This window comes from Mauremys mutica, chromosome 13 (genome assembly GCF_020497125.1).
Source record: "Mauremys mutica isolate MM-2020 ecotype Southern chromosome 13, ASM2049712v1, whole genome shotgun sequence".
Classification (NCBI taxonomy): Eukaryota; Metazoa; Chordata; order Testudines; family Geoemydidae; genus Mauremys; species Mauremys mutica.
In genome coordinates, this window is record NC_059084.1 from 33,840,553 (window position 1) to 33,862,313 (window position 21,761).

Genomic DNA, 21,761 nt, shown 5'->3' on the forward strand with positions numbered 1-21,761 from the left:
CCACAGCCTCCTGCGCACTGCCAAACAGCTAATTGCAGCGGGAGGGAGGAGTGGGCAAGGAGGGAGAGGCACTGATTGCGGGGGTTGCCGGTGGGAGGGAGATGCTGGGGGCTGGGGCGGTAGCGGATGGGGGGCTGATGACATATTACTGTGACTCTTTGGCAATGTTCATTGGTAAATTCTGGCTCCTTCTCAGGCTCAGGTCGGCCACCCGCGTCCTAGGGACTGGTGGGGGCCAGTGTTGCAACAGTCAGTTCTCAACGTTCCGTTTTGATTTGTATGTCGGCATCTTTCAGTTCCCTCCTGCGCCAGCCTTTCACCTTCTCTGGAGGCAGATTTCCACTGTTTTATCTTGCAGCAGATGAGTGGGGGTGAATTTCCGCGTGTATCACCTAAAGGGAAGATAACAAAACTGGTGTAGAATTTAGACTGATATCTCCATAAATAGTATTTCCTCTGGAGTTGCCCCAATGCACTCCTTGCCTTCCCGTTGTGAATAGAAACCTTTTGTCTCATGTAATGATTGTCTAATGTAGGTGTATTGTTCATTCCCTCTGGGGCACTGGCTACAGTCAGAAAATAGGGTAGTGGACTAGATGAACCTTTGGTTGGACCCAGGATGGGCGGTCTTGGGTTGCTTATGTTCTCGGTTGTATGAACCAATCCTGGCTATTAGAGGAGCAGATGGCTTCAAAAGACCGGTCTCCTGGACCTGTGAATCCTGGGCAAACTAATTCCCTTCCTTTAGAGAATGACAGAAAAACCCATTTCCTCCTTCTTACTATTCCAGGCTTCGTTCCTTTTTCCAAAGACTCGCCTCTAGGGAGCACAGAGAGATCCGTGTGCACAAAGTGCTTGTCCAACCTGCAGCAATGGAGACATGCTCTGACTTTAGCCAGCAAGAACAGGCCTTGCCAGAGAAGATCCCGAGAAGGAAATGTTCATGGTCCTTCCTGTCAGGCATGAAAAGACTCTGTGTCTGTAGCCAATCTGACACCTCGATGGCAGACAGGGGTGAGGAGAGAACAATTTCCTCACAAAGAAGGTGGACGCACTTGTCCCGGAACCAGGTGGAGTCAGAGGACGTGAAGGTGCAGGAGGATACAGGAAAAGTCTAAATGGACCTTACAGGTGAGGATTCAATCCACATGGTTAGCGAGGAGCATGTGAGGAATACTCACACCAGTCACCCTACAAGCCTTATATATCAGGGCCTTCTCACGGGACAGTGATGGGTACCTCAGACTCTGGAATCCATTTAGTGCCAGATCCTCTTGGCGAGGGTGGACGAGGTCCATCGCTGAGGTGGGGAGAGCTGAGTGTGTCAGGTCACCCACCTCTGGGGGTCTGGCACTGTGAGGTGCGGAGTACTAACATTGCTCCGGGCTGTAAGGAGAACAGAGAGGCTGGACGTTGTAGGAAATCATTTCTTGTCTCCTGGATCGGGTCCATTTCATCAGTAAAATGCTCCAGAGGTCTCAGCAGGTGACACCTGGGAACCGTAGCAGAGCTGAGCCATTACTTCTTGGGGGGTTAAATGCAAATGAGGCCCATTGCCCATCACTGACAGGAAAGGTGTGCAAGGGGAGGGGACAAGTAGAATACACCACGGCAAAGAACCTGGCCCCTAGGTCCGAGGAAGCCTCGTGTGGTAAAAGCCCCCAGCAAAGAGCCATGAGATCCGAGTTCTCTGCTTAGCTCTGCCAACAACCTTCAGTCTGACCCTGGGCAAGTGGCTTCAGGGCTCTGGGCCCGACTTCCATCCTCTGTAAACCAGGGATACTACATGGAAAAGGGAAATGTTACGAATGTTTCTTTCTGCTCCAGGGACAAAGAAGGAGGCGTCAGAGTCGCAGGGGAAGTGGGAAAAAGGGAGCCCAGAAGAGCAGGAAGAAGAGCGCACTCCCACCCCCTCATTACCAAGCAGCTCCCATATGACCATGGTAATGAAGCTTTGTGACTGTGCTATTGGAAAGCATCCCCTGCTGTGTGTATTAATATCTCCTGGAGCTGGGATCTCTGACAGGAGACCTACCTGCCCCTTGCTCAGGGAGCTGAAAAGAAACACTCTTCAAGTGTGATCGACTCCAGCCAGTCTTTACGAGTTTCTCTGGGTTGCTTGAACGAGACCCAGGTTGACAAAGGGGTTCAGGCACCTCAAGAAGTTCAGAGGTGCTTAGTGGGATTCGCAGAAGTGCCTGACTCAGGTGCCTGATTCTGATGCACTCTCCATGGGACACAGGTACTGCTGAAAATCCTACCAGGCCCCTCCCTGCACTTGTAGGGGTAACCCACACACCTGCTGGGTGGGGTGTTCTGGCCCGTCTAGTGGCACCAGGACCACTTAGAGACAGAGATAAAAGGAGTCTGCTCTAGAGCCTTAGCTAACAGCCAGTTGGGTTTTAGCTCCTGCGGGAGAGGCTCCTGCACTAAGCTCCCGAGGTCCCAGGTTGGATCCCGCCTGCCAACATCTGCCAGGCATCTAGATGCCTTCGTAACTCTTATGATTAGTGACAGAGCACCCTGCAGCACGTAAAACTGTCTGCAATTCTGGGAGCTTGTTACACGCCAAGGGGCTGGAGTATCTATGCGAGTGTGTCGCTCTGGTGTGCTCTACTGCATCCTCAGCTGCTGGCATCCAGGACAGACGGTGCTAATCCAGCCACGCAGGCCAGCTGCAGTAACACTCAGGAGGTGCCTGAGACACCAGGGCAAAGGCCTTCAGCACCCCAGGCCCTGGGTTTAGGTGACCCTGGAACCAGCCCCCCTGCAGTAACATTGTGCCCAGTGAGTTCTGACCCATGGGGGGCTGGCCCCAGAGGCCCACAGTTTGGGATTCTCCTCAGCCAGGCAGACTTGCTCCTTCAATCGAAGCTACTTTCTGTCCTGCCGGCGATTCCTGCCTGTTTTGTGGCAGTACCACACGCTGCAGGGTGGGGAAGGAAGAGGCATTTCCGTTTGGGCCCTGTTCTCAGTCCTTTCCTCGCAGACACTGTGGGCTGCTAGAGTTGCTGAGCCAATCTGCTCAGGCGCTCAGGGTGGGATGGGACATGGGGCAGGTTCTGCAGTGACCCCTCGGCTGCACTCAACAAGCAACTTGAATGGGCTTTGCAGGCCAATGAGGCTTTCTCAGCAAAAGCTGGGCTTCCTGGGGGGAGGGGCTAGAGAGGGAGGAAATGGGGTGCCCTTGGGGCCCAGCCCTGGCTGAGAGGCTCCCATCTCTTCTCAGGCAGAGAGGAGGGGGAAGCGTATGAAAGACTGAGGAAACCTCAGCATCTGTTGAGGTTTGTCAAGAAAAGGGCTCAGCAGGAGTCTCCACGCTCACTGGGCGCTGCCAGCCTCCCACCGGGACAGACTGTTCCAGGGCAGCTGAGCAATGGAAATACTCAGTCCCAACAGGCTTTGTCCCTCTTCATTGCAGACCCCCGGGGAGCAGCTTCCCTCAGCCCAGCTCCAAGCCGTGCTGATGAGAGCCGTGAAGGGTCTGACGACACCCACCCTGGAGCGATTTCAAGTCGCCGAAGAAGAGCTGAGGACCATCGTATCTCTACACGGAGACAAGATGGAGAGAGTAAGAGACTCCCGCCGTGGGGCAGGGGGATGCTGCGCAGAGAGGGGGAGGGGAGAATTTCCTCTCCTAGGAAACCGTTCCTGGGACACACGGGCATGGTGCTGTGAAGGTTGGCTGAGCCCCTTTCCCTTCATCGCTTGGCCGCGGGGATCCATGGCATCAGGTGTTTAGCGTGTTCTCTGCCCGCTGGAGCTCTGACACGTCCCTGAGGACAGCCCAGCCCCACTGAAGGGGAGCGATAGCCCCAGCCCTGGCAGTGCAGCACTTACCTAGTCTGCCCATGGGCCTCCACGCTGGTTTCCTCAGACATGCTATGGGGCCTTGTTTTTCCAGCTGAAGGATCAGGAGGAATTTGGCTATGCACTATTCTCTCTGTCTCCCCCTAGCTCTGATCCTGTTGCCCATCCCCATAGGATCTGAGTGCCTCCCCCGTGAATTAGACTGGCCTAGGGAAGTTTCTGGCAGACTTCATTTCTACATCCCCTGGGTAGGAGGCTCTCAGAGTCATTATTCCCCCTGATTAATGAAGCTCCACCGCCCTCCTGGAAGGTAGGAATTCAACCCGTTTGACACCTGGGGAAACTGAAGCCCAGAGAGCTCCTTGATTTGCCCAAGCCTGCGCAGGTGGGGTAATCGAGAAAGGAATCAGGGTTCACATTCCCTACAGTCCTTTAAACGTTGCCTTCAATCGCTCGGCCTGGAAATAGGTGACATTCCTGCCCTTCCCCAGATACCGCCTGCCCATGGTGCCTAAGTGCAGACTTATTCCCTTCTTGGGCTTTGGCTTTCCTGGAAACCCAGAAACTAATAAACGAACAGAATCCTCAGCCTGAGCTTCCTCCCCAAACCTGCCTGTTCCTGGGGTTTCCTGCAGGTCATCCCTGTCTCTGGCCGAGTTCCCTGTTTCCAGCAGGTCCGAGGGGGAAGATAACAAATGGCCCCTCAATCAGCAGATTGATTTGTGCAGGGCTCTAATTCCTGCTAGCAGAACAGGGCAACAGAATCCAGCCACCCGGGTTGTAGCTCCTGCTCCTTGTTCGAGAGAGGAAAGAGCAATGACCAATTCCTCATGGAAGAGCCCTAGGGGGCGGCTTGTCCCTTTCGGGTCTGTCTACCTTGTGCTGCAAACTCTGCAGCAGGAGCCGGAAAGCCTGGCCCTATGGACGTGGGCTCCCAGGGCTGGCACTGTGGGGCCAAACGGCAATGCAGCCTCTTCTGGGCTTGGGCTGGAACTTGAGCTCTGAAGCCTGGGGAGGAGGGGGCTTCAGAGCCTGGGCTCCAGCCCAAGTCTCCAGGTCTGCACTGCTGTTCCTAGTGCCATAGCCTGAGCCCGAGGTTAGAGACCCGGCTTTGAGATTGGTTACGGCAAGTTTTAAAATCCCGCAGTGTAGAGGTTCTCCTTAGGGCTGGGGCCTGGAGCTGGCTAGCCCCGTCCAACTAGCCCTGCCTGCCATCTCTGGGATGGGCTCTGGGGTACATCAGTGGAACCAGCTGGGTCTGGAGCAGCGCTTCTCTACCTGGGACATCCTCAGGGCCAAACAGGTGGTATTGGATGTGCCCCACACAACACATATGGGGCCTACAATGGAAACTGGGTTGAGAAGCACGGGCCTGGAGGAACTGATTGTGCTAGAAAGATCAACAGGAAGTTGCGGAGATGGAGGAAAGGCTCCTGCAGGGAAGCCCTTGAGAGCAGGACTGAGAGCAGTTTGCTAAGGCAGGGAAGGCCCTGGGACATCAGGGGAGTTTGGGCTGTGCCCACAGTAAGGTTTTGGGGAAGACTTTTGTGTGTGTTTCTGAGCTTTAAGGTACTAAACCAGACCTCAGGAAGGCATGGGCTTCCTGGACTTGTCAAAGCCTCTTTCTTGACATTATGGAGGAGCCAAGATGGGCATCTGAGGTGAGAGGAGGCTTGCAGGGCTACCAAGAGGGGTTTACCTGGGAGAAGGCCACTCATGGATAAATCCATCCCTCAACTTTCTGGCATTCTTCCAGGTTGGAGACATTGTGGGACGTATCTTAATCTGGCTGGACAACGTCTGTGATCCCAGAGCCAGAAAAACAGCGCTGAGGGCCACGGCCTTGCTGGCTCTTTCCCACCCCCAGGACGTGGTTCTGAGCTGTGTGGCGCACACGCTGTCCTCGGACAGGTAGGGAGCTGCTCTGTTATCAACTCAGGCCATTATTTCTCTTCCTGCTCCTACTGACAGGCCACAGTCCGGGAAGGGTCCGTTGGGCTCACACAGTTGGAGGGAGTTTCCTGCTGTGCAGAGAGCTGTCCATGCTCACTAAGAGGAGATGCCCAGGCCCAGCCACTAAGGAGCCAGCCCTCCTCCTGCATTCCCCAGGATGGAGACGGGCCAGTTTTCTGGAGAATTCCAGCACTGTCCTGATTTCTATGGGTCACCCCACTTCCTCTCCCGTCCAGTACAGGGCCAATAAATGACTTTGGGGCTCACTCCACATCCCTGGCTCATGAGGTCTGGCTGCTCCCTATTGTGTGAGAGAAGGCAGAGATGGAAAAGGCCCATGAGGTCCATCTGTCTGTCCCCTAGGGACCAGTGCAGGATTGTTACCTGCAGTCAGATCCCTAGTTATTCCATGGCTGAGGAAGTGGTGAAAAAACACACGCATTCTTATGGAGCTGCACAGCAGAGGTAAATCTCTTAAGACAGAAAGTTCATGACCTAATTGTTGCAAAATAAATAAATGATCCACACGTGACCAGAGCGTAAATGCAGTGCAGCCTGCCTGAGTCTGCAGACAGCCGGCAATAACAGCTCTGAGATGGGTGAGTGCCTCTTTTCCTCTCAATACGTTGTGAAATCTGAGTCCTGCTGTTATTGCCGATCACTTTGCAGAGTCATCCAGCTGAGGTGTTTATAACACAGTCCCCACGTGCCTAGGGGCCATGAAACCCAACTGGACCCTCGCCAGAGGTCAAAACTCCGGCTTTCCTCAGCATCCTCTGCAATGCAGTTCTGCACTGACCCATAGACAAATCTGTGTCACATGGGAGAGAGAATTGAAGAGCAGCATGAAAGATACTGAGTTTCTTACCCAGTTCAGTTACCAGAGGAATACAGTGTTGGTTTTCATATTGATTTGAGCGTTTGATTTGTAAACCTTTCAGATTTGAATTCCTTGAAGCAGCCCTAGTGCTTTCCAGAGTCTGTGCTCAGAAGCTATAGAAACTCGGCAGCGTTAGCACAGAATTTCAGTCAAGCTTCTTGAAGACCTTAAATCCAGACCATTTGCTCTTGGTTTGTCCAACCTAGTTCTCAGTGTCCCCAGGGCTTGACCACCATGTCCGACCTTCCTCACCAAACTTGGAAGTCAAATGACTGGAAGCCTTTTGGATCTGTCTGCAGTCTTCCTCTGCAGATGCCTGGGGGGACCAGGAGCAGTTAGATCAGCAAGAATGGAGAGAAGAGAGGAGGGGGATTTCAGTACTAATTTCCTTCCAGCTCTGTCACACGGGGCAGTACAATCTCCCCTTCTAAGCTCCTGAACCCTCTCCTATCAGGGCATGTTCTGATTCAGTGTCTGACCCCGTCCACCTCACTGCAGTAGGATTCAGCTGCTAAGAGACACTTGGCCAAATGCTGGGTCTCAGTTACACCCCCAAATAGCCAGAGTAACTCCAATGAGGTCAGGCAAGTTCCTCGGGACTGACCCTAGCGTAACAGAGCAGAATGTTGCACAGTCTGGTGGTCACACTGTGCTGGTCACTCTGTGGTCAGATCATGGTCACTGTCCTGGAAACAGCGGTGCTAGCTTCAGGAACAACAACCCATTTGGGGAAAGGAATAAATACAACCTTCTCTGACGGGACTTGCCCTGCCTCAGCCTCCCTGCACCAATCGGTGTCTCCTCTGAGAGATGCCTTTCCTGCCCGCTTTCCAAGCCTCTCCCTGGGGAGGGCAAGAGGTGGCCAAGCAGGGAAGGTCTGACTTCTCTTTCTGAATCTGCAGATGTGCCATTGAGCTGTGGAGGGCCTTGGGGGAAGAACCACAGCTCCCCAGGGAGGTGCTGCAGCAGCTGCTGGACAAGCTCCAGCAGAGACGCCGGGAGGAGAAGAGCGGCAATGAGTCCCTGGCTGTAAGTGAGATTTGAGATGTCACTTTGAGAACCCGCCACTGCGGGGAGGATGGTGCATCTGTGTGTGTGAGGGGGGAGCTTCACCCCTTCTTAGCTTCAGGCCAGGGCTCCACTACACAATGAAGCCGACCTGCGTTACCGCGGCATACAGCCGCCACAATTCCATCCCTTGTGTGTGTCTGCACTTTGCTGCTTGTGTCGGCAGTGCACGTCCTCACCAGAAGCGCTCGTCTCGATTGTATGGTCAGGGTGGGGCATTGTGGGAAGGCTTTCAGGACAGGGCATTGTCCTGAAAGCCAGTTGACGTACGCGACGTTGTGTCTACACTGACACTGTATCAACCTAACTGTATCCACCTGGACTCTCTGCCACTTGTGGAGGTGGAGTTATGAATTTGGCACCAAGGGGCAGTTCTGCCAATGGGAAGGAAATTCCATAGTTAGGGTGATGCTGGGTGAGGGGCCTTGCGTTGACATAACTCTGTAATGCAGACCAGGCCTTAGTGTGTCCTGGCCACCTCCTAGCAAACCAAAGAGGTGTAAATAAAGCTTCGCCCAGGAAAAGTTACTGATCTGAAGCGGTTTATCTGCTGGTACCCTGGCTCTGTTTGCTGCTCTAGGTGGCTCTTTAGTGAGCAGGTGCAGTTCGGGTGTCTCTTGGAAGTATCCAGGTTTCTGTCTCTCTAAATTGTGACTAGAAATCTTCCCAGCATGGGATCATGAGATGTCCGGTACTTTTGACTGGGCCAGAAATACTGGGTCTATGAGAACAGATCGCCTCAGGATGGTTTCAGCCCATCCAGTGATGGCTGGAAACCCAAAGCACAGAGTCTGCACCATTAAGAGAAATAATCGAGAATAACGTCATCCAGACTCTTCTGACCGTTCCATAGGGCTCCATCCTGCTTCCATTCCAGAAATGGGTAAAGTTTCAGGACCCTCCAAATGTCTCCTCCCCTCTCAGGAGCCAATCCTCTTTTGTAATAGGCTGGGGAGGAAATGAAACCAGAGAAAAGGACAATAGCGAATGGCAATGGGGGCAGGTGGCAGATTGGGCTAGTGGAGTGAAAGTCTTTCCCCCCTCCAGGCAATGAGGACCATTTACGAGGTCCTTTTCCTATGGGGATACCGAGAAGCCATCCTGGAAATGTATCCCCAGATGCTCATTCTCTGCGTCAGGCAAGTGCAGTATGTGATGGATCTGCACTTGCCAGGGACCTACATGGCCAGCACGACATCCAGCCCCGAGGAGGGATCCAGCTGCCTCAACCCCCTAAGGGAATGACTGAAAGGAAAAGGAAGAACAGATTTGTTCTGCTAATCACATGTGGGCTGTTCATGGCCATCATTTGTTCGGGTGCTATAGTTAGCCCAGGCTCGCTTACACCAACTAAGGATCTGGCCCCACATGCCCGCTTGAGTCCTGTTACCTGTCACAGTAAAGAATCAAGTATTCAACCACATTGAGTGATGACATCAACCATCTTCAGAAGCTACAGTGTCACTAACTGGTTACAAACTCAATGAAACTGCAGTGTCGACAGGGCCCATTGGGCAGGGAAGCACCATGATATCACACTGGATCTATCCTCGGGGAGGCTAGCTCCTGCTGTCCATGCTGTGTGTGCCAGGGCGTGTGCAGATTTGCCATACTTGGGGCTGATCTCATTGCCTGACACTGGTATTTTTTGTCTTTAGCACATCGGTGGAGGCTGTGAAGACTCTTTTTTCCATGCCCGGATACTGGAAGGAATTTGCCAGCATCCAATTTCAGCAGGGTTGGGACATGATATCTTCACGATGTTACTATTCGCAGGGTGTTGGCCTGATTGCAAGGTAGGAGCCCAAAGGTTCCTCTTCAGTGGGTCTCTCTTGGGAATGGGATTTCCGTGTGAAATGTTCCTCTGTTCCAGGCTGCCTTCTTAGCCCAGCAACTAGAGAGGAACTCTCTCTCCCCCTTGATAACCACAAGGGACTTTCTGCTCCATGTTCCAGAGCCATGATCGAGTTTGAGAACCCTCAGCTCCCTGCCATCTTCAGAGAGGCCATCACCATTGTCCAGAGTGAGAAGGAGGAGGAGCAGAGAAATATCGCCATGACTTTCTGCACTGAGGTGAGATTCTTTAGTTGACAGGCACAAGTGGGCTTTCTGGAGAGCAGCTCAGGCCAGTAAGCTCTGGGCACATTGTCAGCAGCTCAGCAGCCTTCCAGCCAGCTAGCTCCTCTCCGCACATGGATGGTGGTGGGGCATGGCACAGAGAGGGAGGGAGAGACAGGGTGAGATCGCTCCTGGCTGGATGTGCCTAGATGGGATCATGTGACAAGAGGAGATGTTTCTCCGGTGCCCCAAGGCCATGCTTCTCTCCTCACCTTTTCCTGGGGTTCTGCTTTTCTTCTGCCCCAGGGGTCGCTCCATGGCACTCAGTGGGGCCTGGAGATTCCCCTTTCCCTGGGGGTTTATTTGTGACTTGTGCATTAGTCTAAGTTCTGGGAATGAACCAAATGAAAGAGCAGCAACTGGCTCCCTACACAACGGAGACGTTGTATGGGAGTAAGTGGCCATTTGGTAAAGATGAGTATCCAGGGGACAGACCCCACAGGAAGACCTCTGCTCCTCAACCTGATGTTGATTTGGCTCTTTCCAGTTTCTCCAGAGTCCTTCCATTGAGACGATACTGACAAAATCAGAGCTCCAGGCACAGCTCATGGAATGGACCCAAGATAAAAATCCCATTGTACCTCGGCTCAGTCTGCAAGGCCTTGGCAGTATTGTGCTCCAGCCAGAAAAGGTGAGGGGCGTGGATTGCCCGGGGGACCGAGGAAGCCGATGTCTATCGAATAGCTCAGCAATGAGAGCGAGATCCCCACACAAGCCTTGTTGTTTAACACACAGCACTCAAATGTTGGAGATGCATTACTGAGCAAATCAAGGCACGACGTGGTCCCTGCTCCCGTGAGCTGACCCCTGATTGCAGATGTGATGCAATGGGGGAGGCGGGTGAGCAAAGACAAAGGTTACAGTGAGCAGCTGGCAGAGAGTGACAGGAGAATTACTTTGTGCCCCGTTGGGCGGCTGTGCCAGCCGTGGTGTCTCATAGGTTGGAGTGGGATGGGCCAGCATATGCCCCAGGCTATCATCCAGGATAGTAATGAGCTGCCTTCTTCATTCCTGCAGGTGCAATCGTTACGGGCCCAGCTGCCAGCGATCATGGACATGTTCTGTGACAGGGATGGAAGGCATGTCATGGGGGCCATGCATCAAGCTGGAGACATCATCTACCTCCTGGATGGGGAGGGGCTTGGCTCCATCTCCCAGGACATTGCAGTCAGCCTTCGTCCCTTCATTGATCACGTAAGGCTGGGAAACACAGGGGAACCCCATTCCCCTCCTCCGCCTGTCTCTGGTGCCCTTGTCTGTCTCTCCCCATCCCCTTGTCTCCCACCCCTCAGCCCTGCCATGGAGCCTCCAAGGGATGCCCCCGCCATGGGTGGGTAATCTCCTGCTCAGCCACCTCCCTGTCAGAGCTCTTCTCCGCAAACCTCAGCCTCAGCGCCATGCTCCCAGCCCCTGCTGCCGACTGGCATGGGGGAGAGGGGGCCTGGCACTGGGCAGACGACCAGCTGTCTGGAGAACACCGGCCCCCAAAGAGGTGGAGATTCCCAGCAGGAAAGAGGTGGGTCGGGAATGGCCCGGCTCTCAGGGGCACCGAAGAGCAAAAGAACTGCTGTGTTTTGTAGCAGCACCTCCCTGAAAGGCTCCATCAGCTGCTCCTCCCCTTCCCCGGACCGGTCTCCAGCAGCCTTCCCTCCCTCTCCCCTAAGCTTCTAGGGGTCTAGGATTCTGTGCTCTCCAGACAAACATTGCATCTAGGACACCATGGGGCTGCACGGCCCTGCACAGTGTCTCAGGCCCTGTTCTGCACAAGGTGTCTATGGCGCTGGCCTGGTGGCCTCACTGCTCCCACGAGCCAAGTCAGTTATCACAGGGGAACCGGAGCAGCGTGCGGATTATGACTCTGTCGCGTTATGCTCTGATCCTGCCCGGCTTTAACCGGGCTTCCCCACTCCCTGTGTGTCATTGCCAGGAGAGGGACAGCGTGCGCTCCGCTGCCATTTTACTGCTTGGCAACATGGTGAGCAGCGTGAAGGACCCGGACAAACCCATCGTGCAGCAGGAAATGATCCACTGCTTGCTCCCGCTGCTGCTGCATCTTGAAGTCCGGGATGAGAGTGTGACACTGGTAAGTGCCACGGTCATTATTTCCTGAAGAGCAAAGAGCCAGAATCCCCTGGGGTCCCCACTCCATTAATGGCCAGAGCCCCTTGTCCAAGCAGAGTCTTCTCCTCCCTGCTTCACTCCATGCTGGAGCCCAGTGCCTCGTTCATTCTCACAGCACACAGCACAATTGGGAAGAAAAGCCTTCTTCTGGGAAAGAGCCCTGACCCTCTCCTGCAAAGACAGGCCTCAGGCCTTTGGGCTGCTGCATCCAAAGGTTCACAACAAGAGGCAGCAAGAGAAAAGGGAGCATAGATCTGTAAGTGCCCCTTCGGTTCAGGGAGCTGATATCTGCCCACAGCCTTCTGGAAAGTGGGTGCAGCTGCCCTGACTTCTTCCCTGGAGCTCCTGAGAGAACTTCTCCAGGACCCAGCTTCCCAGAATTCACCGGACGTTGCCCTCTTTTGTTGGGCCAGCTGGGATGTGGAGGGAAGCCTGATCTGGGGCCCCTTTGGTCCGACTCTTTGGGATCCCAAAGCTGACTCACGCTCTCATGCAGTCTCTTTGCACCTAAGGACTGAGCTGTGGAGATCTCTTATGAATCTTTCCAGGGCCATCCATAGAGGGGCGCAGGGCCTGCGACAACACCCCCTACTCTGCCCTAAGCCCCAGCCCCACTCCATCCCTTCCCCCAAGTGCCACCCCACCTCTTCTCACCCCTGCTCCGCCCCTGCCCCATCCCTATTCCTCCCCTCCCCCCAAACCCCCACCCCCTCATTTACCGAATGATGCTGGGAGCTGGCGAGGTGGGGCATAGCATAGTGGGACCGGGAGTACTGCTCCTGGCCCCAGCATGGCCCACGTCCTGCGTCCCCCTGAAGTGCGGGGCCCCCCAAAGCGCAGGGCCCTGGTCAACCACTCCAAACCATCCAAAGACAGGACGGCTCTGGCTCGCTCCAGCCAATTCCCTCTCCTGAGCACACTCCTGTGTACAACAAATGACAGGAATCTCCTCCACTAGCAAGAAAAGCAGGAGAACAAGGGACGGGGAAGGTTCCATGTCCCCCAGACTGTCCCTCTCTCAGTGAGAATCCTCTTGGTCTCACCTTCTCTTGCAGAGATGCAAACTGACGCTCTTCCGCTGCGCAGTGTTTCTCAGGTGGGCTCATTTGAAGACGCTGTTCCGCAGCATGGCCTGGGATGGCTCCACACAGCTCATGAAGTGTGCCTGGAAGTGCTTGGTAGGTCAATTCCTTGTGCCTTGAGAGTGGTGAATGGGGACTTGAGGGACACCTTTCTAACCCCACACCCTGAGTACCCATCTGCTTCCGTCGGGTGGCAGGACTGTATTCCAGGCTCTCTCCTGGTTCATTTCTGCAGGAGTTACAATCCCTTCATATTTTTGAAATTTTTCTCCACAACTGTCAGACCTGCAAACGTTTGTCTTTGAAAATGAAAGCTGAGGTTCTGGAGAACACAATAGTAACTCCAGAGAGGTGCTGCTATGGCGTATGGGCTCATACTGGCTGTTGCCATGACCTGGCTCTATGCTTTGGCTTCCCTGGACTAGTCGCTGTGGGAAGAACATGTCATTTGTATATTGTGCGTTTCTTCCTTCTTTCTTCCTAGATGCAGAACAACAAGAGCCACATCCCCAAATTCCTGTTCCAGGCCTTAGAGTACCTGGAAAGCTCACAGACAACAATCAGACATTCTGCAGCCCTGTTCATTGGTAAGCAGAGCAACTTCACTTGATCTTTTTTGACCTGCTTCCTTCAAAGCCCTTTTCTAGACTGCTGCTCTGTTCCCTCCGACAGCACCAGAATCCTAAAACTCTGTGTGTGTGTGTGTGGGGTGGGGGGATTTAGGCCAATTCCACCAATTCCCCTGAATCGGGCCCTGCGCCTAAGAGGGTCCCGTGCCCAGTGAGAATCTCTTCCCTGGCTACTAGCGCCTTTTAATTTTTACTCACCTGGCGGCGCTCTGGGTCTTCGGCAGCACTTTGGCGGCGGGTCCTTCAGTGCCGCCGAAGACCTGCAGTGAGTGAAGGACCCACCCCCGAATTGCCGCCGAAGACTCGGAGCACCGCCCGCTGAGTACAAGCCCCACGTGTTTTTTTATATATGTGGTTGTTGTTGTTGTTGTTGGGTTTTTGTCATCCTTGCCAGGGCCCCGTCGAAACTGTTTGAATTGGGCCCCGCACTTCCTAAAGCCAGCCCTCTGTGTGTGTGGGTGTATGTGTGTGTACGTGATAGAGAGAGATAGAAAAAAAAATTAACATGTCTTCCAAGATGAAGGGAGCAACTTAGCTCTATCGACCGCACCAACGTCCCCTGCCCACAACAAGTCTTTGGCTGCGCCTAAGGGAAACCAGCATGATGTGAATTCAAACTCCTTTGGAAATCAGTCTCTGAGTGACTTCTAGGCTCCTGATGCTTTATCTAATGTGCTTTGTGAACAGATGTAAGGAATGTATTTAATTTCCCAAGGGCTGTCTTGGGGGAATGCCTGCATCTTTCGCAGTTTTCAGCGAAGGATTTGAAAAGTAATGAGATTCATTGTCTGTCTAGGAAATACTATCCACCATTACTGTGACTTCTTGTCTGAAACAGTGACTGAAGATGGCATCTCCCGCCTGTATGAAGGTAAGGAAATACTTCTGTGTGTTTGTGCCTCTGTGGGAAGTACAGGGGTGCAGCACAGGGCCTGAACACAGGTTTGAATGTGTCCCTGTCTGTCTAAGGACAGAGTTTAACAAAGAAGGATGGTTATGTGAGCTTCCATCGAGGTGCCACAATATGTGTACGGGAGCAGGGGAATTCCATCCCTAGCTCCTAGAATAGACGTAGCCTTAGAGCTGTGTGGGGAGACTGTCTTCATAGAGGTCAGAACGTCTCTAAAGGAAGGGCTGACAGAATTGAAAAGGGCTGTTATTATTAAGGGCGATGATGATGATGACAATTACCCTCTGTAGGGAAAGATTCATCACTTGCCCTCCCTGGAATGGAGAGATTTCAGGCCAGGGAACCACTCAGAACTTGGTTATCAGCTCATAGGAAATCCCCTGAGTGCACATTGGAAACATCTTTCCCTGTGACCTCTTAAGGAATGAAGGCACAGGGCCACACAGGATTTCAGTAGATGTTAGGAGTCTAAATCCCTTTGCAGATCTGTGCGTAAATGTTGGATCATTTAACACCTCTGCTGCTGTCACTTTTCTGTTCCATCCCAAGGAGAGTTGCTCCCACCTGCCTGTGTTTTAGCGTGTGGACGTGCGTATGCTGGGGGAGGGGGAACTTACGCACGGAATGGGGTCTCCTCTCTGTCCAGGGCTATTTTGGGAGTAGCTGAGTTGCTGTTTCTTGCCCGCAGACTCTTGGATAGCTAATAGCATGTGGCAATGGCCATCTGAAGGGGAGGTTTCCTAGGCACCAGTCACATCAGCACCATGGGGCTTTCAACCCGTTTCCTCTTTGTTTCAGCTTTTCAGGAAGTGCCTTTGACATGTGACAGGACCACAGGGCACATCCTCAATAGGTATTACAAATGGCTGCAGAAGCTTAGAAATCTCGTGTCGGGTTCCGCATTCGACTAGGGAACCGGGACCGACACAGAAGACCTCTTTGTCTTGCTATGGTACGTACAACAGCGTCTTTGGAACAGGGACTGAACAACGAGGTGGATACTGGCAGATGACAGAAAATTATGTAGATCAGTGAGGCGTAGAGAAGACTTTGAAGAAGTTGAAAGGGATCTAATAAAGCCATGTGACTGGGCAGCACAATGGCAAATGAAAACCAGAGCTGACAAAGTCAGGGCCATACGCATGGAAAGCCCGGAGGTGAACGACTCCTACGTATCGCTGGTGTTGGACACCAAAGCACAGACGGTTGGGCCCAGTGGCTGGAGCAGAGGTGGTGGGGCCTAGTGGGCAGGGTGGTGGTGGTCGAGCCGAGGAGAGCCAAGGGTTGGAGCCAGAGTGAGGAGCAGCTAGGAGTAGGGCCTGGGCGGGATTAACGATTCACAGCCAATGGGAGCTGTAGGGGGCGGAGCCTACAGGCAAGAGGCAGGGCCGCCCAGAGGGGGGGCAAGAGGGGCAATTTGCCCCAGGCCCCGAGCCCCACGGGGGCCCCCACCAGAGTTTTTCGGGGCCCCTGGAGCGGGGTCCTTCACTCGCTCCGGGGTGCCCGGCAAACTCTTGTGCGGCCGGGTTCAGGAGCTTCTGCCGCTCCCGGTCTTCACCGGCGGGGGGTCCTTCCGCTCCGGGGCGGAAGGACCCCCCCCCCGCCACTGGCGAATTACCGCCGAAGACGGAGCGGGACCCGCCGCTGAAGTTCAGCCCGGTCTTCGGCAGTAATTCGGCGGCGGGGGGCCCTTCCGTTCCGGGACCCGCCGCCGCCGTGCCCCGAAGACCCGCGGCGGGGCCCCCTGCCACCGAATTACTGCCGAAGATCGGGCTGCGCTTCGGCGCCGGGTCCCGCTTTGGCAGTAATTCGGCAGTGGGGGGGCCCCCGCCGCGGGTCTTCGGGGCAGTTCGGCGGCGGGTCCAGGAACGGAAGGGCCCCCCACCGCCGAAGACCCCGGGCCCCCGGAATCCTCTGGGCGGCCCTGGCAAGAGGAGCTCATAGAGTATCACTAGCAGGGTTGGGAGGGACCTCAGGAGGTCATCTAGTCTAACCCCCTACTCAACGCATGACCAATTCCCAACTAAATCCCCAAACGGCCCCTCAAAGGTTGAACTCTCAACCCAGGGTTTAGCAGGCCAATGCTCAAACCACTGAGCTATTTCCCAGGACAGAGGTTCCCGGCGCGGTGCTCGTTGCGGCGTCACGGCTGGGGTGGGGGGAGAGGAACGGCAGCGCGCGGAGCCGCCTCGCCCCACCCCAGCCAGGCAGAGCCGGCCCGGCTGGAACGCAGCACACAGGGGCTTTAGTGGCTGTATCACGGGGCCCCCCTTAGCCCTACTCCTTTCATGAGTGCATCACTGCCCCACTTCTGCCCCAGCCCCACACACGGTTACAGGGCAGAACCCTGTAGCTAAGCTCTGAAATCTCTCTCACTGTAATGAAGTTACTGCAGAGTCAGGACAACCCCACCTTTGGGCTCCATGTCTGACATCTCTCCCCACTGCACAGAGCCCTACATTCACAGAGCTTCTCGCACGTGATTCCCTCAGTCATCAGAGCCAGGCGAAGAGAGGAGGAAGTCTCCCAGACTCCCTTTATCCATTGCCAGCCCACAGGGTAGCGGAGGTTGTGGGGGGTTGGGTGCTCTCTTTACGCAATGCCAGCTCTCAGGGAATTTACAAATGAGCATTAGCAAAGTGCGGTGGTTTTGTGCTGTGGAAAACTACGCTGCTTGAAAGTTTTGTTCTTCTGATTTGTGTTCCTGCTCTTTCTCCCTCTTACAGACATCTAGAGGCTAACAGGAGCCAACCAAGCCCAACACTGATCACACCTCTTGGGAGACGGCAAAGCAGCTGTTGCATGGGAAGGAGGAGAGAGAAGAGGCAGAGCAGGATGTGCCGGGGTGCACCAGTCACACATAAACTCACAGTCTAGGCGGCGGAAGCCAAGCCCCTCCCCAGCCCTGCCGGACATGCTACAACTGGAGCACCAGTGTGAAAGGGAGCAGCTCAGCTCAGTCTAGGCAGATGCCGAAAATGGAGGATGCACATTGTAGGCTCCATTACAGAAGCAGCTGAAGCAGACTGCAGAGCCCCGAGGTGCTGAGACCCAACCCCATCCCCGGGTGCCTGCAGACATGTAAGGGAGCTCAGAGTCTCTGGGAGATTCCCACGCCGGGAGCCCAGAGACCCCCAGCCCATGGCCTAGAGACATCTCGTAGGAAGTAACCTGGGAGAACTAGCCATCGTCATGCTGAGTGACGTCAGATGTTCTGGTTGGATCCCCACTGACTCAAGGCCAAACACATTGGCCATGGAGAAGGCCCTGGGGTAGGACCCGGGGGGGAGTAACAAGGGCCTGGGTCCCCCTGTCCCGGCCGCCATCCACAGCCCTGATGGAGACGGCGGCTGCACGGACTCTGGTCATCGGGCCCCACAGCCCCGCCGGAGACGGTGGCCGCACGGACTCTGGTCTCTGGGCCCCACAGCCCCGACCGAGAGGGCGGCCGCACAGACTCTGGTCATTGGGCCTCACAGCCCCAACGGAGAGGGCGGCCGCATGGACTCTGGTCTCTGGGCCCCACAGCCCCAACGGAGAGGGAGGCCGCACGGACTCTGGTCATTGGGCCACACAGCCCCGACGGAGAGGGCGGCCGCACGGACTCTGGTCGTTGGGCCCCACAGCCCCGACGGAGAGGGCGGCCGCACAGACTCTGGTCTCTGGGCCCCACAGCCCCGCCGGAGAGGGCGGCCGCACGGACTCTGGTCGTTGGGTCCCACAGCCCCGCCCGAGCGGGCAGCCGCTCAGACTCTGGTCTCTGGGCCCCACAGCCCTGCCAGAGAGGGTGGCCGCACGGACTCTGGTCGTTGGGCCACACAGCCCCGACGGAGAGGTCGGCCGCACGGACTCTGATCGTTGGGTCCCACAGCCCCGACGTAGAGGGCGGCCGCATGGACTCTGGTCGTTGGCCCCACAGCCCCGACGGAGAGGGCGGCCGCACGGACTCTGGTCGTTGGGTCCCACAGCCCTGAGTGGGAGGGCAGCCATTTTGAGTTCTGGCCATTAGGCCAAACCACACTGAGGCTAAGGGCAGTTATTTGGTTCCAGCCAAGGGACCTCGCCCCTTCATCCCTAAGGCATCCCTCGTCTGTCACCAGGAGACTGACCCCATGACATAAGACTTTCGGGGTCAAGATGCAAACGTGAGCAGAAGCAAGGAGTGGCATGTGACCCCTCTAAGAGCTCCTCCCACTCCTCTACCAATCTGGGGGTGTTTTATCTCCATCGATCTGCCTCAGGAATGGATCTGAGCAATGGGGGAAAGTTCTGGGGCAGAGTGACCCATCCGGAAGTGGGTCATGTAACCCCTCCAAGAACTCACCACAGTTGGGGTGGGCCTCATCCCCTTAGGACCAACCAGAGAGGGGATTTCACCAGATAGGGTAAGTGCTGTGATGGGGTGACCTGCCCGTAAGAGGGGCCCAACACCCCTCCATGAAATCCCCCCACCGTCCTCTGCTAATCGATCAGGGTTTCACACTCATCCCTTAGGCCATCCCAGAAGGGAAACGTACTGATCAGAATAGGTAGTGCCCGAAGGCCTAGGCCAGAAGCCGCCGATCTCCGGAGCTCCATGTTTGCGTGGCTGGCAGCATCGTCCTGGAAGTCGCAACCCAACACTGCGGGGAAGAGGCCGACTCGTTCCAAGAATGTGTTTTGCAGAAATCATGGCCTAGACCTTCGGGCTATATCTGTTCTGATTGGTACATGTTTCCCTTCTGTGATGGCCCAAGGTGGGAGTGAAACCATCGCCAATTGGTAGAGGGTGGTGTGAGGACTTTTTAGAGGGACCACGGGATCCTGTTGCGGGCAGGTCAGTCCGCTACATTACTCCCGTGCTTGGTCAAATCCCCTCTCGGGGTGGTCCTACAGGGATGACGCCCACTTCAATTGGTAGAGGACAGAGGGAGGAGTTCTCAGAGGGGATACACAACCCCCTTCTGGATGGGTCACCCTGTCCCCGTTCATTCCCCGATTGGTCAAATCCAGTCTCCAGGTTGTAAAATGCTAGTTGCCCCTGCCAAATTTTAGTAAAAGAAGGGAAGAAAGGCATGTACCTTTTGCGTTATCTATAAGGTGGCCATCTTGGACTTGGGAAAAGAATGTGGTGACCTTTTGCCATGTGCTCTATTATTTTGGGTTGGGAAGCACACTCCCACGCACGGATTGAATCCGCGTAGATAGGATCTAACATCCAGGCAGAGACGACGCAAAGAGGGATAGGGAGGGGTTTTAGTTAGGTCTACTCACCCGTTCCTGTGTCCAGCATCGAAGTCCATCCCGAACGTCCAATGTCAAGAGACCAGCAGCCATCCACCACTGTCCTTGCAAGAGAAGAGAGAGAACAACAACATTACCTCCTGGGTGTAACTGTTTGGGAGAGTGGAGCATTTCCAGAGTTAAAGTTTTTGTTAATCTGCCCCTTCTCTGTCCTATCCTAGCCCTTTTCCCCATAGGAAATAATGTCTTGTTTGTGTGGTTACCACTGTGTGGCCTTTTTTTTCTTGTGCTAAGGGAGGCTCCAATAGATGGGCTTTACAAAGGGGACCATGTGGGAAGAATTTACTGTAAGATTCCCCATGTCTTCTGAATGGGGTTTGGGTCCTGCCCTCTTTAAAGGAAGGAAAAATCCTTACAGGTGATCCCACGGGGGTGAAACCCACTGTGATTACTTAGTCATCTGTCCTATTCACCACGGTTTGTGACCCTGTGTATCACAGGGAAGTAGCCCATGGGGCATTATAAATCCTCTGATTTCAAATGGACACTCGTGGATGAAGAAGGACAACTTTTCAAATCTAATGTGCACCGAGATTGTATGGACACTGAACGTATTGAGTACAATGCTCTTATTTTTCATCTGTTCATTAAACAAAGCCAAAGGAGCAGGGTTGGGAGGCTAGGCACTGACTTCCCCAGGATCATTCCTCTCCTAGTAATTCCCATTACAAATCTCCAGTCAAGGAAGAGCCTGAGGAAGTGTAATCAGTGGAACTACCCAGAGCACTGAGAAATCAGGGCCCTGAGCTGAGAAAAAACAAGCCTCAGCCAGTTCACATTCATTCACTGTCCTCAGCACAGAAACCCCAGAGGCACCTGAGGATTACATGAAAGGGTTTGAGAGGGTTGGCTCTGCAGAGACAGAGATGACGCCTATTACGGCTGGTAAATCCATGACAGAGTAGGAACAGGATGGAAAGATACAGGGACACAAATTCTTTGGTTAAGTCGAGTGTGTTTCCAAAACCTGACCCTTCGCCTGGCGCAAGGGCAGAGCTTGGGTTAAGAAGACGATCTAGGAGTTTTGTCCCTTTAGCCTTGTTTGTCCCTGAGCCTGGGTACCCAGAGATGTGGCTGAAGCAGAAGCTACCAAGGCCAAAGCCCTGAGCCCAATGACAGGCTGATGCAGTGCACTTGCTTCTGCACTGCCTCTGGAGGTGCATCTGATATCCCCACGGAGAGCAGCCATACAGGGGAAGTCCCGTCCCAAATCCAGAAGACAAACAGCTAGGAGGCCCCTACTGGGGTACTCCTGCCTGGGGGGCTCCCAGCAGGACGGGGAGATCAGATTTCATGGGGCAGGGCTAATTCGATCTAGCCAAGAAAGGCACAACAAGAACCAATGGCTGTCAGCTGAAGCCTGAGAAATTCAAATGAAATGTAAGGCACACATTTTTTACAGTGAGAGACACTAGCCACTGGAACAAATTACCCAGGGGAAAGGTGGATTCTGTTTCCAGCTGTCCTCCCATCACAACTTGTTGTCATTCTGGAAGGTGCCTTTTAGTGAATTACTACAAGCGATTGGGCTTAATATGGTGCTAAGTGTGTGAAATTTCAGAGCCTCAGAAATAGAGGCCGGATTAGGCCATCAAATTGTTTCACAACTGACACCTCTATGAAAAACTCATTGTGGGGTGAGGAACAGACTCTGCTGTTTTACTGGGTAGCCTGCTTGCTCCCCAGAATCAATAATGACCAAGTGGGGAGATCTTGAGGTGCAACTCAAACATCCAACCGGGCTGGCCAGGGGCAGACATCATGCCTGCAAGGGAAAGGGGAGTGTGGCAGTGACTTCACAAAGGCCTTTGGCAGGAATTCAGCCTATTGGGCAAAGATGATGAGGCGGATCTGACCTCACAGAGCTCCCTTGACAACAGCCAGGCAGGACAGGGATGGGGCAGGGG

General features: G+C 54.4%; 1 protein-coding gene across 1 annotated transcript; it reads left to right on the top strand.

Annotated features, from left to right (window-relative positions):
- Window positions 1–406: 406 nt before the first annotated feature.
- Window positions 407–18,020, top strand: LOC123348327 (maestro heat-like repeat family member 5). The gene is made up of 17 exons (XM_044985843.1): window positions 407–532; window positions 791–1,131; window positions 1,828–1,943; window positions 3,422–3,571; window positions 5,567–5,721; window positions 7,546–7,672; window positions 8,759–8,949; window positions 9,370–9,507; window positions 9,667–9,784; window positions 10,317–10,460; window positions 10,847–11,023; window positions 11,757–11,912; window positions 13,006–13,128; window positions 13,517–13,619; window positions 14,458–14,532; window positions 15,370–15,523; window positions 17,298–18,020. Exons 2-16 carry the CDS (start codon window positions 1,119–1,121, stop codon window positions 15,480–15,482), a joined length of 1,899 nt encoding a protein of 632 aa, XP_044841778.1. The 5' UTR covers window positions 407–532; window positions 791–1,118; the 3' UTR covers window positions 15,483–15,523; window positions 17,298–18,020.
- Window positions 18,021–21,761: the final 3,741 nt, after the last annotated feature.

What these genes read in the sequence shown, in the direction of transcription:
- LOC123348327 (XM_044985843.1), top strand. An exon ending in ACGGAGACAAGATGGAGAGA is followed by an intron (nt 3,572 to 5,566) that starts GTAAGAGACTCC and finishes GCATTCTTCCAG; the next exon opens with GTTGGAGACATTGTGGGACG. An exon ending in CACACGCTGTCCTCGGACAG is followed by an intron (nt 5,722 to 7,545) that starts GTAGGGAGCTGC and finishes CTGAATCTGCAG; the next exon opens with ATGTGCCATTGAGCTGTGGA.